We start from the raw sequence: 16,840 nt of genomic DNA, 5'->3' as shown, positions 1-16,840 counted from the left end.
CAAGATATATTAATGTCAGACACAGATAGCCAGATCCACATGTCAATCATTTACATTAGTTATTGTATTGCTTAATGCCTGTCTCACAGCAATCTTCCCAGACAGACAGTTTGCATCTGAGCCAGACTAGATAAGGTTCAATAGCATTTGGAGGGGGGGGGGGATTGGACGTTGCCATCTAGTGCCTACATAATGATACAGACTAATTACTCACTTGACTCCTCCTCCTGGCATGGCCAATCTCTCTCTGACAATAAATGAATAAGTGTTTATGGGAAGTTAATGATTGTATGATCTGAGCAAGCACTGAACTTGCTAATGGCCAATAGAAACCTTCACATAACATAGCCAGTGTTTCTTATTCTAAAGATACCTTGATTTCTATAGAACAAAGACAACCTTTATTTTGAAGGAATGGACAATTTTTAAACTTTCCTTTGCATAGCAGATCCAGCATAGCAAATATAAAGAGATCCAGGAGTTAGACCTCCTCCAGAAAATTCTGAAAACTGTAACCCTACAGGGAAAGGAATATGGACCCATAGTATTCTTAGCATATCACCAAATAATAGCTCTCTAGATTTTTCAGGTATCATCTCAATTAAACTCCTTAAAACTGGTATTTTGCCCCATAGATATAGAACATATAAGGCTATCCAATATTTAATGCTTCATACAATCACTGCTGCCAGAATTCCATATGCCTAAAGTTGGAAACTAAAAACCATTCCATCAAATGCAGAAATCATAAAAAGGTGTCAGAATGCTCAGAAATGGACAAACTAACGATGGAACCAAGAGATAGAGAGGAAACAGAGTACTCAAAATATGGAACAGGTGGTATAACTGGCTTGAAAAGAGATGCAAAATCAATGCATAAGGAACACATAACACAATGAAAAGAGATGGCATATATTTAGAAAGCAATAGAAGGAAATATTGTATATAGATGTATATATTGTAAAAATGAGAAAGTATGAAACAAAGAAGAATATGTATAAAGTAATAGAATGGAAAATGGAAAATCGGAAATTAGAAAAAAGAAATACCAATAACAGAAAGCTGTAAAAGTGTAATTGTGATTTTAATGTTTGGAAAATGTCAAATAAAAAATAATAATAAAAAAAGAACACATGGTGAAACTTTAAAAGTACAAAATGAATAAAATGGCCTTCTTGCTGAATAGTTTAATGCTCCCCCCCCCAAAATGTTCAGAAATAGTCAAGTTGAGTGTATTTTGGTTTTCTGAAACAGTGCTCAACCCATGTTCAGCAACAATTCTTTTGATAGTCACAGGCACACAGCAGCAGCACAGAGGGGAATGGCACGGGGCTCTTACAAAGTTCTTGCCCTGCATCTATTGCTTGATGGGCTATTTCTAAACATGGATCCAAGGCTCTTCTGAAATGATGTGAACCCCGCGGACAGGTAACACTCACAGAAGGGAATATGGGTTAAAGCGGGGGGGTCAGGAGGTGCAAATCCACGATGAGTGAGTTACATTCCCAACCATGGTTGAAAAGAAATGGAGTCTAGTTCATAAGTGACACACAGCCTGACAGTTGCAACGGCTTCAGTCATGTCTTGGCAGTGATCTGATCAAGGCCACACTGTAGTTTAGCACTCATCTGTGAATCCTTTGCAATAATGAAAGTTATAAAAACAGGATGAAGGCAGTGTTACAAGAAGCTTTGGGAGAACTGCCTCCCATTATACTCTGGTTCTGTCTTAGGTGCTACCATCTGTTAGCTAGGTAACTTGACAGGTGGATAAACCTGTTTATGTTCTAAGCATTTATCTAAACTGGCTCCAGTCCAGAAAGAGAGAAGGACAAGTGCTTGTTTTCCCTACCAGCTGTGAAATTAACCCAAAGGACTCATCAGTTCCTAAACTGAAATTAAGCAATCAAGAACAGTGCCATCTACTGCGCTTGTTATTGTAGCAGAATATTGTAGCAGTTTTTTCTGCTGACTCAAGGATGGATGAATAACTCTTTAACCAGCCATGACTTGAGCCCAAAGACTTACCTCCAAGCCAGGCCTCGATATTGTGTATGCATATCCCACATATCATTTGGTGCTGATCCTATTCCAATACCAGCCTATCTCAGAAAGAAGAGAAAGAACAATTTCATCATTTATGTTTCTTTTCCTTTTTTATTCTTCAAATAAAACTATCCCCTTAAGTCTTTGGCGCTTACAACAGAGGCATCTGACCTCTTTTTAGTCATGTTTATATAAAAATTATATACCTAAAAATGTGAGATCACAAATGCCAGCTCTTTAACTATTGTTAGCCTTCATATGCATCACGTTCTTCCCAAGAATCTAGACTGTGGTAATCTATCCACATAGTACATGTGAGAATCCAAGCGGTGTGGCCTTTTGTAACTGAGATGGAAATTTTGTCAAATGCACAGATTTTCTAAGTGTGGCCCAAAATTTATTATTATAAGTGGTCACAAAGTCAGCCAGATGTTTAGTTGGATTTGGCACTTTTATCCAGCCATTATTATTATAACTCTCCCTTGCATGGCATTTTGAAAGGTTTGAAATAGGGGAGGTATACACCATGTCCCATCAACAAGATGTATGGATGCACTAAGTGGTGTTTTGAACTGTTATGAGCAGGAGGCAAGATTAATGGAGCAATATAGTGAGAAATTCATCGAGGAATGATACACTATCAGTTCACTCAGCTCTTGTACTACTATTGTCCCATTATTTATTCAAGTGAAGCTGGATGGAGGGAAGTCAGAATGAGGTTGGTGCATAAGGCACAAAAAAAACAGAATACTGCTTGGTAGTCCATAGAGTGCCACAAAGAGACAAAATGAAAAGGACTGGTAGAAGCAATGGCACAATTTAGATATGGGTGCCTGTTGTGGCCCGGCAGGAGCCGTTGGAGCTGGACTCCGACAGCGAGGGGGCTTATGAGTCGGCCTTGGAGGTGGTGGAGGACCCTGGACAGGGTGTCAACTCCGAGCAGGGCGAGGAGAGACTGGTTGGCCACCAGGTGGCGGCAGAGCATTGGATCAAAGGGAATGTTCATGAAAGCATTTGGGAGTTGTATCAGGATGCATGCAGGCGCAGGTCTACTCAGCGTAAAGGACAACGGAGTAACTATAGGAGGTGATTACAAACAGCTGATGCTGATCAAGATCCCCTCCTGCTGATAAAAGGGACTGCTGGTGCCACACTCTGGTTGCAGAAGTCAACGTTCTTGTTCTCGTTCCTCGTTCGCATTCATATATCGAGAGAAGCTAACTTGGATAAGTGGCCTGATATATAGAATCCTGTTTTGCAGTGTTTTGTGAGTTATAGGACTTTTGTCAGAGATATTATCTTTGTTTATTTGGGCTTGCAGCCAACAAGAGCTTGGACTGATTAAAAGAAACCTTTTTACTTACATGGCTTTTGGCTTTCGTTCCTAAACGAAGAAGGGGGGGTCAGAACAGGTGCCCCTCACTTAGGCCACATCCAGAAATCTTCTACACTGTTTTTCTCTCCCATTCTGGAACAATCAGGAAATCCTGCCACCTTAATTCTCCCTCCCACCCCAGCTACACAAAATGAGCACTTAGAATCAGTGGTGGGATTCAGCCAGTTCGCACTTATCCGGGAGAACTGGTTGTTAACTTTCTAAGCAGTTCAGAGAACCAGTTATTGGAAGAAATCTCATTTTGTTTTTTTCCCACTTTACAGGGCTAATCCTGTAAGGAAGGCAGGAAGGAAACATTCTGGTGTTGTTTCTAGCCTAATCTTTATTGCCCTGCTTACAGAAACTGCCTCTCCTGTTAGCCCTTATTACATTGTAACAGCTAAGGTAAAGTGCCCATCGACCTGAGTGACGTTGAATTGGCCACACCCACACGGTCACATGACCACCAAGCCATGCCTACCCAGCTGGTCATTAGGGCAGAGAACCGGTTGTTATATTATTTGAATCCTACCATTATTTAGAATGCCTCCAAAACAACTGAGCTACACCTGTTCATAAGGCTTTGATACCTGGCATTTTAAGGGCTGTGATCCTTTATCTGAAATCTCAACTCTTGCTATGAACAATCAACTTTTAAAGTTGGTGCATTTGCAAAAAAACAAACAAGCAAACCCTTCCCTAAAACCAACAACTTGATTTTGTTTTTTCCTTATTGTCAGCCTCTGTTATGCTTTATATTAAAATAACAGTTACTTAGAAGTCTTTTGCCACTCATACCGATACTTCAACTTTGCTCAAGTTCAGGCAGTCAGGGATAAAGTAACAGAATGATGAAGTTTTCCTTTAGGACTCAAAACAGCTGCTATCAATACCTGATTAAATTACTTAATGAAGTTATTAAAGCTGTCAGGTTTGTTGAAAAAGCCAGGCTGGATTTACATGAAAACTTGAACCCTAATGATATGATTCACACTGAGTCAGTGGGAGGGGGGGGGATCGCATTAGGGCTGAGAATTACAATGAACCTACGGCTATATTTCCACAGTGGGAGCGGCCTTTGCCTCTCCCAGGAGCCAGCATATGGACCTGTACTCTGTATTTAAATAAACAAAGGGGACTGCAGCTTTCCTAGGCAAAAGAAGCAGGTTTCTTACAGTCAAGGAATCTCCCAAGGCAGCTATTACTCGTACATCAGATGGTTTTAGGCTATGCACTGTGAAACAAAAGGAACAAAGAAAATAAACATTGTAATTAAACCTCTTGCAGGAAGCAGAATTCAATTCTTGCTAATTTCAGCAAGAAAAAGCCTTACTCATAATTTTTGTTAGACATGTCTTCATAATGTTACCTTTGTTTCACACCCAGTTCTCTACAGAGAAGGATACCATTGAATGTTATGGTTCCAGTTCAGAAGATGTGCATTCCCTGTACTTCCTGCACAATCAATCTATGATGCCTCTATATTAATGCTGGTGATGACTCCATCAGATTCTGGGTACTGCCAGATGATATTAGCCTTTTGAAGTTACTAGGAGCGTGACTCCTCCCCCCACCTCTGGTTTCAAAGCATCGTATTCCAGGGCCATTCTTCTTTTGGCATGGGAAATGCTTCTTCTTCTTTCAACTTAGGTTTCCCCTTCCACCAAAGAGCTCTCACCACTTCTTCCAAACATTCCTGTTAATGAACATAACTTCTTGACTGTTTTTATGTGATATTATTGCATTACTTTACCAATTCATGGTTTCCACTGGTTCTATCCTCTCCTTGAAAGCCATTGGAGTTAGTGGTTTTTAAATATGCTAAATAAATACAGATAGTCCTTGCTTAACAACCACAATTGGGATCAACAATTTGGTTGCAAACTGAAGTTGTTAAGTGAAACACAACTATGCTTGTGGACTTCAGAAGTGCCTTCCTTTGCTTTACAGACCTAAGCAGGTTGTAAATGCAAGGATTGGTTGTAAAGTTACTTTTTCATTGCTATTTTAACTGAACAGTCACTAAATAAGGCAGTTGCTAACGATTATATGTAAAGTATTCATACTGTTAAGAAAAAAATGGTATAATAATGCAAATAAGGTCCCAAAGTTAGAAATGACTATTTACAGCAGCTAAGCCCCAAATTACCATATCTGATTTTTTTTTCAATTGAAAGAGCAAGCACCCTAATGAACTAGCTGGACATATATTGCATCAATGCATTTCAGCAAGATATGCAAACTCATTCCAGAATGCAAGCAACTGTTCTCATATGTTGCAGAAAAAAATCTGAGAAATCTTTCTGAGAAATCTTAAAGATGTGGTAAGTAATACAATAGAAACTTGTATAGTCACAGCCAACATCATCAGGATGTTTTCATAAATTTATAATAAATTAGATTATAATCTTGTATACACCTCATAATAAGTTCAACCGAACTCTTTTTGAGTTACTTAGTGATAAATATGCATAAGAGTGAGTCTCACACCTTTATATTTTGCATAAATGAACAATCCAAATTTCCTTAAAAAGGCTCTTCCTTCCCAGTGACCACAATATATCGTTTTGTTTGTTTGCATCCCACTTTTATTATTTCTGTACACAACTCAAGTTAGTGAACATGTCCAATATACCTTTCTCCTCCTTTTTTCTCCTCAACAACAACCCTGTGAGGTGGGTTGGGTGAGAGAGAATAACTGGCCCAAAGTCATCTAATTGGCTTTGTGCTTAAGGGAGGACAAGAATTCACACTCTCCTGTTTCCTAGGCTGGTGCCTTCACCACTAGATCTAATTGACTCTCTTTTATGGATGTTAACAATATTCATTCAGGCCTGCTCACCATGTTAATGGTTGATGCCATGGATCATATCTGCAACTTCATCTATTAAAAAGTATGGGACACTGCTGAAAATACAGCAAAAAATGTTCAGAAATTGAGAAACAAGTTGATATTTTATATTAGCTTTTGGCACGAAAAGCAACATTTAAATTTGTCCTTTGTGATTTCTCTTGATGTTTGGTGTCAAACAGCTAAAATTACCTGAAGTAGGATATTCAATGGATGGTGCTTTATCCTTGCACAGCATCTGGCTTCCATAAACTGGAGTATTTTCCTTGTGGTAAGTATAGTTGCTGTTTTTGTATGTCATTAAATATGGCTGGGCCTACAGAACAGGAATAGCCAAGTTAAAGTGAAAAGATGGTCCCAAAGCGCCCTCCAGAGGGAAGTCTGTCTCACAAATAACCCAGATACTGTAGGCCTCTGTACCTCGGATTAGGGAACAACCAGGTGAGATAGGAGGGAATTATGAGATCTCAGCAAGTTTAACAGGATAAAAGTAGAAGAAGTCAATTGCCCTCATATTGGTCTTTATATCTAAATCTCTCTCACATTTACCCCTACCATTTCAATTACTGTTGATCTTCAGAAGAAAGTACGCAGATATTTGGTGGGATGAATAACTGTTTAACTGCTTAAATATGGGATTCGGAGTGGGAAGGCCAGAGGTGGGTTGCTACGGGTTCGCACCAGTTCAGGCGAACTGATAGTGGACATTGGGACTGCGTTGCCTAACTAGTAGGGACTGTTGGCTGGCCATGCCCCTGAACCAATTTCCCCGGTTGCCCGTGCCATTGCCAGCATTTTTAAACTCATTTTATAATGTTCTGCGCATGCTCAAGCAACATGCGGTAGGTGCATATATGAGCAAAGCGAGTAATGCGCGTGCAAAACAAACCAGCAGTAATGCCGGCAGCAACCCACCCCTGGAGGAGGCATGCCAGTTACCTGCTCTTCAGAACCACAGACTGATTTGATTAGTCTGATAAGAGGATCTTCTGTTAAACACAAACACACACACACACACACATACAAAATCCAGAGAGCAAATCATGCAGGTCCTGATATCTTGTTTTATTAACCCAAGAACTCCGGGTGGTACTTTCTTCTAGAAACCATCATGATTCCCTAGACCAGTATATTCTCCAAGAGCCAATATAGAAAGCCACCAATTTTTAGACAGACAATGCAGGTGCAATACCTAAAGAAGACCAACATGAGAATACCTTCTCATCCATCTGCCTTCCAGGATTTCAGACATCACTGAGACTAGTGATGTATTAGGTCCTTGGAGTGAGTAAGGGATTCTAGTGAATTCAGATGGAGCCACATCAACACTTCCCCTCAAGTCATCTCTCACTTTCCAAATACACATACCTTTTCGGATGTCTCATTTTATGCACAGAAGTTCCTCACTGATGTTAGTGAGGTTGTAGGACATTTCTCGTTTCTATTACATATGTTAGTGTCAGCATCCAGTCAAGGCTAACCCAGATAATTTTGCAATTGAATAGTTCTTTCTATTTTGTAGGATTTATACAGTTCAAAGAAAAAAACCAGGATGGGGGTGGCAATATTAATCTCACATGCACAGCAAGGATGGGAAAGAAAGTAATACTGGAAATTACATTTACCTGGTTTGGACATTTGAGTGTTATCTCAGGTTCAAATCTTTGTATTCTTGTCTTTTCTGCAATGGGTTCCAACTGTAACAAATAATTGGAAAAGATATAGGGCATGGAACAGGAGATGAAAAACAAAAGATGCAGGAATGTATGCCATAAATCATTACAAAGTGTAATCCACAGAGCCTTCAGAGAATTAGGTAATCAATTGAAGTTTGAACTATAATTATCTAATTCTGTAATTTTTAGTATATTAAAGATATAATGCACAGGGCAAATAATATTGCAGCAGAAAGTCTGGCTCAGATCTTTTCCAGACAAAAGGATTGGATCGATACAGATGCTACACCCCCTAGGTAAAGCTTAACAAAGTGGGACAATTAATTTCCAAATTAAGTAGCTGAGCTATTACTTCAGAAGAAATATTGCAAATATTTTGCTGTATTTCTTCTGGAATTGCAGTGCAACCAGTTACCCATTTGTGTAGAGTCCATTCATTCACCTCTCGGAACCATTAGATGGAGTTCTAATTTTTATACTCTGCAATTTATTACCTGGGGAAGAGGATCTATGACAACTCTCCCCAGCCAAATTGCTGTAGCCAACTCACCACGGTCAACTCGCCACAGCCAATTCACCATGGCCAATTTGCCACAGCCAACTCACTGTGGAACAACTTGCCATGGCCAACTTGCTGCAGAACAACTTGCAATGGGACAAGAGTTACACTAATATTGGTGAAATAATCCAATAGATTCATTAAAGAAAGGATGCCAAATGAAGGACAAAATAAAATGTACAAAATTAAAAATTAAAATATTTTTAAATTATTTAAAATAATTAAATTGAATTGTTGAATTGTCCCACAGTGAGTTTGTCAGGGTAATGATGATTTAATAGCTGACCAGCTGCTGTAATGTTGTAACATTATAATGCATAATGCAATGGTAGCAATGAGTCAGCAGGGTTATTTGACTGCTACAACTTTAAGAGGCTGTAATATAAGAGAGGCTCTGTGATGGTGTATCTCTCTCTCTCGTGTGTGTGCTTTCATCCTGTAGTTGATGATTGATTGCCTGACTTTGCCTAGTACATGTATGTATATATTACTTGTAGATAAACCACTATTTGAAGGACAAACCTGTTTACTGTATTTTGCTCCTGGGTTGTCTCCAAATAGTCACACTCTGACATAGTTGTCCCATGGCTAGTTGTCCTGTGGCGAATTGGCCATGGGTAGTTGACCATGGCAAGTTGGCTGTGATGAATTGGCTGTGAAGAGCTATCCCATTCCGGAAGGAAAAGCACCTAACTTAAGAGGATTCTTGGCAGCACACCTTCTCGCAAGGCTGGTATATAATTAGGAGGGTTTGAGTGGCAATAACAATGGCTGTCAAAAGTAGCATGAAAATATCTTAAAACAGGATTCCTAAATCTTATGTTCCTAATAAACTGCAAGCGGACAGCCAATTAAAAATCCATTGTGACACTACCTATGCAATGAATATTATTTCCATAATCAGAAAACAATGGTCTTCGTGATGGGTACCCTCTGTTAGTTTTTCTATTGTGGACATTATAAAGTTTCAGTGCCTTTTCCTAGCAGATTTTCTTCAGTTCTCAGTGTACAATCATCTCACTTTTCCTGCTTACAGCATAATACAAATGCTAATTCTATAGATGTAAAAGATAAATATCAGGTTCTCATTCAGTTTTTTCTTTGCTTTGTTTTTAAATTATTCTTAGACTAAGTTGTTAGTACAAAATGTCCACATTCTGAGATTTATGAATGGGATAGAGAAAATCACCTAGCACAATTTCTTACCATGTTGTTCCACAGCCCCCGAGCAGCCTGGGTGTGAAGCTTCTGGTGGAAATGAAAACAGTCTGGGGCAAAATATGAAGCATCTGGCAGCCCATTCTAAAGGAAGAACCAGACATTATTATTTCCATAAGGGTAAATCTGCTGATTTGTTCCAGCAAAGCAAAAATGAGTTGCTGAGTATATTTTTAAGAACTAGAACCCACTTCACTTGAGAGACAGAAAAAACCTGTAAAAATGGAAACAAATGACTATCCAGTTCAAGATATTCAGTCTATATACAGAATAAAGTCTAAATACATGCTGTACACCACAAGCTTCAAATAATTTCTTGACAGTTAGATTATATAACAACAACAACAATAACAACAACAACAGCAGATGGAAGGGACTTGTAGGTCATCTAGTCCAACCCCCCCCCCCCCAAACAGGAGACCCTACACCAGTGGGGGGTTCCGGATTCCGTTCCAACCGGTATGGTTGGAACAGCCCTGGCATCACCCACATGCACACGTGAGGCGCATGTGCACATGTGCGTGATGCACACATGCACCCTACCTGTCAGTGAGGCTTCCACAATCGTCCGCGATGCTTCAGCTGCTCAGGGGAGCATCACGCAGGCACTGTATGTGCCATGCGCATGCGCAGAAGTGAGGAAGCCTTAAAAAACAGGTAAGGAGCTCGGGTGGGCGGGCGAGTGGACCCTCCGTACCGGAACAGTATCTGGTGCTCCAGGCTGGCTCTGGTATGCCCGTACCATGGCGTACCACCTGCAACCCGCCACTGCCCTACACCATTTGTGACAGGTGCCAATCTAGTCTCTTTTTGAAAGCTTCCAGTGATGAAACTCCCACAACTTCTGAAGGCAAGCTGTTCCATTGGTTGATTGCTCTCACTTATTTCCAGGTTGAATCTCTCCTTGATCAGTTTCCATCCATCCAACGCGAAAGCTGTGGGCTGGCATACGCTGCATGGCCAAAAGGGGGTTGGCGGCGGGGACGGTGGGGGGGCTAGCATATGGCAGCTTGCGGCTTTCATGAGGGAAGGCCTTCACGCCTTCCCTTGTGAAAGCCACGAACTGGCATATGCCACATGGCCGAAAGGGGTGCGGCAGCGGTGGCAGGAAGCTGGCGTATGCCAGCCCATGGCCAAAAGGGGTGGGCAGTGGTGGCAGCGGTGGGAAGTTAACGTATGCCAGCCCGCAGCCAAAAGGGGGTGGGCGGCAGTGGTGGAAGGCTAGCATACGCCAGCTCGCGGCTTTCACGAGCTAGCATACGTGTGGACAAAAGGGGCTGGGTGGCAGCGGCAGATGGCTAGAGTATTCCAGCTGGTGGCTTTCGTGAGCTGGCATACGCCGCATGGATGAAAGGGGGTGGCGGCGGGGGTGGGAGGCTAGCGTATGCCAGTTCACAAAAGCTGCAAGCTGGCATACACCACATGGACTAAGGGGTGGCGGCGGCGGTGGCAGGCTAGCGTATGCCAGCTCATGGCTTATTATGTGCTATCTCTGTTGGAATTACTTTAAATCTGTTCATTCATTATTCAAAATATAGTCCCTTATTTTTCCTGAGAGTTAACTATCTCATGTTAAAGGGAAGAAAACAAGATAAATAATTTCATAGGACTATAACTTCATTTACCTGAGGGTTACCTAATTAAGGTTATGTGTATCAATGTAGTCTGCTTCCCTTTAAGTCATAGTTGCTTGCAACCATTATGGCTTTGCTATCCTTCTCCTGCCCAAGTAATTCCCAATCTCACTACTATGAGTTGGATTCAGACACAGTCAAATGTAAAGGAGATAATTGAACTCAATGGTATTTAAGTTAGATAGGCCCCATCTATGATTTACAGTTCTCAAAAATGTAGTACATGTATACATTTGCAATTACCAGAGTCTGAGGTATCTCTGCTTTTTCAAACACTGGTTGCACAACCACAGTGAAATCTTCTCTTGTGTCATACCTTCCACTCTCGACTAAACGATGAGTTTCTTCCTAGCAAAACAAAATCCCATTATAATGTTCCTTTTGGAGCTGCTAAACAGTGAAATGACAAGCTGATATGTCTGTCAAAGATATGCCAAATACAGGAATAATGTTCAACTATTTCTTTGGTTTAGGTGTGTGGGAGGGGGAATGCATATGAATCTAACCCCCAATTGTCTACACTCTTATGGACCTTGAAACTCAGGACCACACAATAAATAGCACAAGCCCATTAGTGCTTTCCCCCTCCAGCTGACCTATAAGCATGGTTTCCCATCCTTTGAAACTACCAAAGGTCATGGAGTAAAAATTAATCCTTTTCCATCCCACAATTAATCTGATCCATGATTTTTTAGTACATGGGTATTACATACATTTAGTGATTTACAATTTATCTTTCTCTTGCACGCTCATGCATAGACACAAATAAAGTTGCTAAGATGAAAAGCTACATATGGGTTCACTTGAAATCCTCCAGAAGATTCCCAACCTGTCATTTCATTGTTGCCTATGACTTGAAATGAATTCCGAACATACATCCATGAAAAACCAAAACCTCAAAAGTGGAATTTTACTTGAGATTATATGAAAGGAGAGTAATGGCAGCATTGAAACTAGAAGCCAGGAGGAAACAAGAGTATTTTCCAATAGAAAATAGTCCAGACCTATGGAATTGCAAGAGTTCAAAGGGAGGGTGGGGGGGAGACTGGTTTTCTGATTAAAATTGTCCACAAAATTTCACATACCTATTGCTCTGCAAAACAATTAGAATGCCCCCTTTTTGGGGGGGCATTCTTTTGAAAGGGAGGTTTAGTCACAAATCTCCATGTAATATGTGATACGATCTTGAGGCTCTACTTTACACAACTTCAAGTTCTTATTTCTGCCACAGGGTCTTTTCCTCAGATTCCCAATAATAAAAGAAACCGTACCTTCATAACAGTAGTCCACTGTATTTTTGCCTCCACTGCAGACAACTATTCTTTGCTGACTGTCAAAATAAGTTACATTTCAAAGCCCAAGTCACTGGGCTTTGCTTCTAACCAGACATTTGATATTTATTGAGCACACAGCAACCTTTTCAAGTCTGTTTGTTCTAGCTAACATTGGATGAATTGTTGCATTATTCTTTGTTTAAATATGTAATGTAATAAAATGAAGCAGTGGATTTACAGGCTTTAAAACAGGTTAAGATAATTTCAGTCAGAAAAACACCGTCTCACTTTTCTCAAGAGAGCCAGTATTTTATTAGCCAATTATATAACACAAAGTATTTTTAAAGAAGTTTGATGGAGCCTATTTCCATGTTAAGTGTATAATTGCAGCTTTCAGTCACTTGTACTTAACGGAATTATGATGTATTTCCATTTTTGAACTTGTAAAGTAAATGTGCATAGGATTGGGCAGTGTGTTGCATTGATCAAAATTAGCTCACGTGATTATTATCTAAAGTTGGCCCAGGAATGCAAAGAAGCTTTTAAATGAAAGTGTGAAAAAGACCAAATTTTGATATTTTGATATTTGTAATTTTGATATTTTAAGTCACTACTTATTATTTTTAAACTAACTTGTTTTTCATTCTTAAAACCAAATCCAGAAGCAGAGTTAGTAAAATGGCAAAAATACCTAATATGTTCATGCTTGGTTTTTAAAAGGATGAGGTGTAGAACACTGCTGTATATTATTTATAATGAATTTCCCTTACCTGATATCTTCTATTTAAAAACTCCACCTTCTCAATTTCAGAGGAATTATCATTAGGTTTGAAAATACATCCACACACTGACCTAGAGGGAAAAAAGGGCACATGTTGACCATACCATTCTTATCTCAGACATTTAAAAAAATGAAACTTTTTACTTTTCATGTCCCATAACCATGTTTCATATGACACATGCTGTGAAAAGCATGTTATGCTCAAATAATATTTCTATAGAGATTCTCAATCATGCAAGTCATGGTTGTCCCGAAGGCAATTTTTCAAAAGGCAACTGGACTTTGTTTTTCCTTGAAGGCATTTCACTTTTCATCCAAGAAGCTTCTTCAGCTCTGATCGAATGGTGGAGGATGGAAGGATTTATATTGCTTGCATTCATCTGCTTTTTAGCATTCTTTCTGAGACTGTGGGTTGCTGATGGCATTACTGCTGGTTCAGCATGCAACAATCTTGCGTGCTTGCGTATTTAAACATAAAAAGTTCTGTGCACGCATAAAACATGAAAAAAACAACAAAAAACACATTTCTGCAAAGAAAGTTGTTCTGTGCATGTGCAGAGTCAAAAATCAAGATGGCGCCACTGTAGGAGAGCCGGTTTGGGGGCGTGGCAGGCCTAGGTTGCTGCCAGTTCCCGCAACCCAGGCCCCTAAGTTACTAGCAATTCAGCTGAACCATTCTGAACCGATAGGAACCATTTCTGTTCTGAGAGTTATTGAGGCCACTTGAAGGTTTATCTGTGCCCTCAATAATGCAAATGGGCGTGGAACCTTCTAGGAATTGCTGAAAGCACTGCAGTACAATGAATGAGACATGTTCAGATCTTTACACTGGAGAAACATAACAACCACTTTTACAAAAGCATGACACCACAGAACAAATCCATCAGTACAAGATTCAGCAGTCCATCTGTATTTGAAAGACAGCAAAGCTTTTGAAGACAGCAAAGTCCACGTTGTGGACAGAAAGGACCATTGGTTTGAAAGAGGGGTCAAAGGGACTATCTACATTAAGATTGAGCAGCCGTCTCCCAACAAAGGGGGAGAAATGCAACAACACCTATCTCTCTATATAACATAGTCCTTTCAGCAGCTCCAAGAAGGTTCCACACCCATTTGCATTACAGATAAACCTTCAAGTGGCCTCCATGACTCTCAGAAAGAATCCCAATGAGGAGACAACTGAAAGCAATATAAATCTTTCCATCCTCCACCATTTGGTCAGAGCTGAAGAAGCTTCTTGAATGTGAAGTGAAATGTCTTCAAGGAAAAACAAAGTCTAGTTGCCTTTTGAAAAAGCACCTTTGGGTCAAACAATATTGACTCCTCCGATTGAATTGTGTAAGTATCACATATGATTTCATGGAGTACAGCTTTTTTGTAATACACTATACTTCTTGGATTTGAGTCATTGCTCTTTTCTATGAATAGAAGCCTCACAATGGATTGTTCAAAATATTCCTGCCATCAGAAAAATAATTGGGAAATGCATTTGCCTATCTCTCTTCCACTGTAAACCTTTGTATCTTCAATGGCAAGGTATCAAACTGATGGCATCATGTTGTCACATGATGTATCACAACTTTTTTCCCCTTCACTGAAAATGTGAGTGGGCGTGGCCAGCACAGGATGCATCCACCCTGTGGGCCATGAGTTTAACACCCCTCCTCTATGCAGCAGATTTGATGACAACCCCCCTCCAATAATCTATGACTCTTCCAAGACTATTTCTATACATTTAGATAGCGCATATTCGGTTTATATTTCCATATTGCAACAATAAGAATGAATAAAAGGCAATTGCTTAAGTTTAAGAGGAGCCATTATCAGCACAGATATTGGGAATTTTTCCCAGTTCCAGCACAATATCAATTCATTTCAAACCTCATAATCAATCTTGGGCAGTAAATGCTCGTCTCCTGATACAGTTTCCTCACAGGTATCACATTAAGTAGTGATACCAGGTTCACAAATGTATGAGGCACCTGGAAAGAGATATGCATAAAAGAGAATGAGCCAAGTGGTTCTTTTACAAATGTAGTATATAAGAACTGCCAGATGACTCTATGAGGCAGTGAAGTTGGGAAAAGTAACTATAGCCAGGCAGAAACACTTCTCACCCAATATTCCCATCCATTGATTAACTCACAACTTTACTTACAAGCATCCAAGCTGGTGTTTGCAGCTGATTGTGATAACTGAGCCACACCCTGAAATTTTCCCCACTCAGGCCCTTAGTTTACAAAAGCAAATGCTAAAACAGAGTGTTGGAACAAAGATTTGGAGGTCTTCTAGTCCAAGCCCCTGCCCATAGCAGAAGATTCCATAACGTTCTGGACAAATGGCTGTCCAGTCTCTTCTTAAAAATTTCTGGTGAGGTGAAATGAGGATTTCTGGAGCTAAGCTCTCTCATTAATTAATTGTTCTCATTGTCAGGAAACCTCTTCTTAGTTCTAGGCTGAGGTGGGTTCCTACCAGTTTGGACTGGTTTGGCCGAACTGATAGTAAATTGGCGACCTGAAACCGGCAGCAACCCAGGTTTGCCAAGCATCTGAACTGGTTCTCTTGGGAGCACCGTAGGTGCTGCCATCTTGTTTTTGCCTTCTGTGCATGCGCAAAGCAATTAGTAGCACACATCAAGCATGTGCGGGGCGTGTCTCTGGCAGTAGCAGCAGCCGGAACCCATCCCTAGTTCTAGGTTGGATCTCAGGCAATATCTGGAGATTGGCAGCTATTACAAGCAGGCAAGGGGACTCTGATTCAACTATCTGGACCATAAGCTACAGCGAATAGCATATCCTAGTGGGAGTCCCACTTGGAGCTTTGCCAGGAGCTTGGCAGCAACTAGAAGAGTAGCACCCACATTGAAAAAGCTCCTGATCTTTAACTATCAGTAATTTATCCTAACTTTCAGAAGAATTTTTGGGAAAAGGCAAAAGTTATGTGCTATTTTATAGATTTTGGGGCATTTGACTGAACTGAACACGACTGAGTATAAAGGACTGAGTGTTAAAGATACATTTGTGTAGCAACAGCAACTTGGAAGTCCAAGAAGGAGGAAGTTTATAACAATAGCTTGTTGTTGGGGGAAGTTGTTGCTACAGTTAAGCATTCTATGTTGATTTGCTTAATCAATCAATCAAACCTTTATTGTCAATGCACAACATGTATACAATGAAATTGAGCCTCCCTTGGGGCAGCCCACCCACCTCCAAAACCACAGAATACATCTCAGCAACTCAATAAATAAAAAAGAAATCGCTAAACCCAAATAAGTAATAACTAGCACACATTCCCACATACATACTGGTATATGTATTCAGCAGAGGTTTTTACCACTTTCCCCAATACCCCATCTGGACCTACAGCTGTATTGGGATTTAGGGCCTTCAATACAGCTCTCACTTGGTGTTCACGCATGGTGAGTGGC

At 40.3% G+C, this 16,840-nt stretch overlaps 1 protein-coding gene across 1 annotated transcript in view; it reads right to left on the bottom strand.

Moving 5' to 3' along the window:
• PLB1 (phospholipase B1) overlaps nt 1-16,840 on the bottom strand; it is a 77,428-nt gene that overhangs the window by 44,203 nt on the left and 16,385 nt on the right. Inside the window, exons 10-17 of the mRNA XM_032216054.1 lie at nt 15,295-15,395; nt 13,403-13,484; nt 11,602-11,706; nt 9,713-9,808; nt 7,897-7,968; nt 6,464-6,587; nt 4,596-4,654; nt 2,028-2,101 (exon numbers count right to left, since the gene is read on the bottom strand). Coding sequence (XP_032071945.1) covers nt 2,028-2,101; nt 4,596-4,654; nt 6,464-6,587; nt 7,897-7,968; nt 9,713-9,808; nt 11,602-11,706; nt 13,403-13,484; nt 15,295-15,395 — 713 coding nt within the window. The remainder of the gene's footprint in view (nt 1-2,027; nt 2,102-4,595; nt 4,655-6,463; nt 6,588-7,896; nt 7,969-9,712; nt 9,809-11,601; nt 11,707-13,402; nt 13,485-15,294; nt 15,396-16,840) is intronic.

This window comes from Thamnophis elegans, chromosome 4 (genome assembly GCF_009769535.1).
Source record: "Thamnophis elegans isolate rThaEle1 chromosome 4, rThaEle1.pri, whole genome shotgun sequence".
In the NCBI taxonomy this organism is placed as follows: Eukaryota; Metazoa; Chordata; class Lepidosauria; order Squamata; family Colubridae; genus Thamnophis; species Thamnophis elegans.
This window is presented reverse-complemented; position numbering and strand designations above follow the sequence as displayed.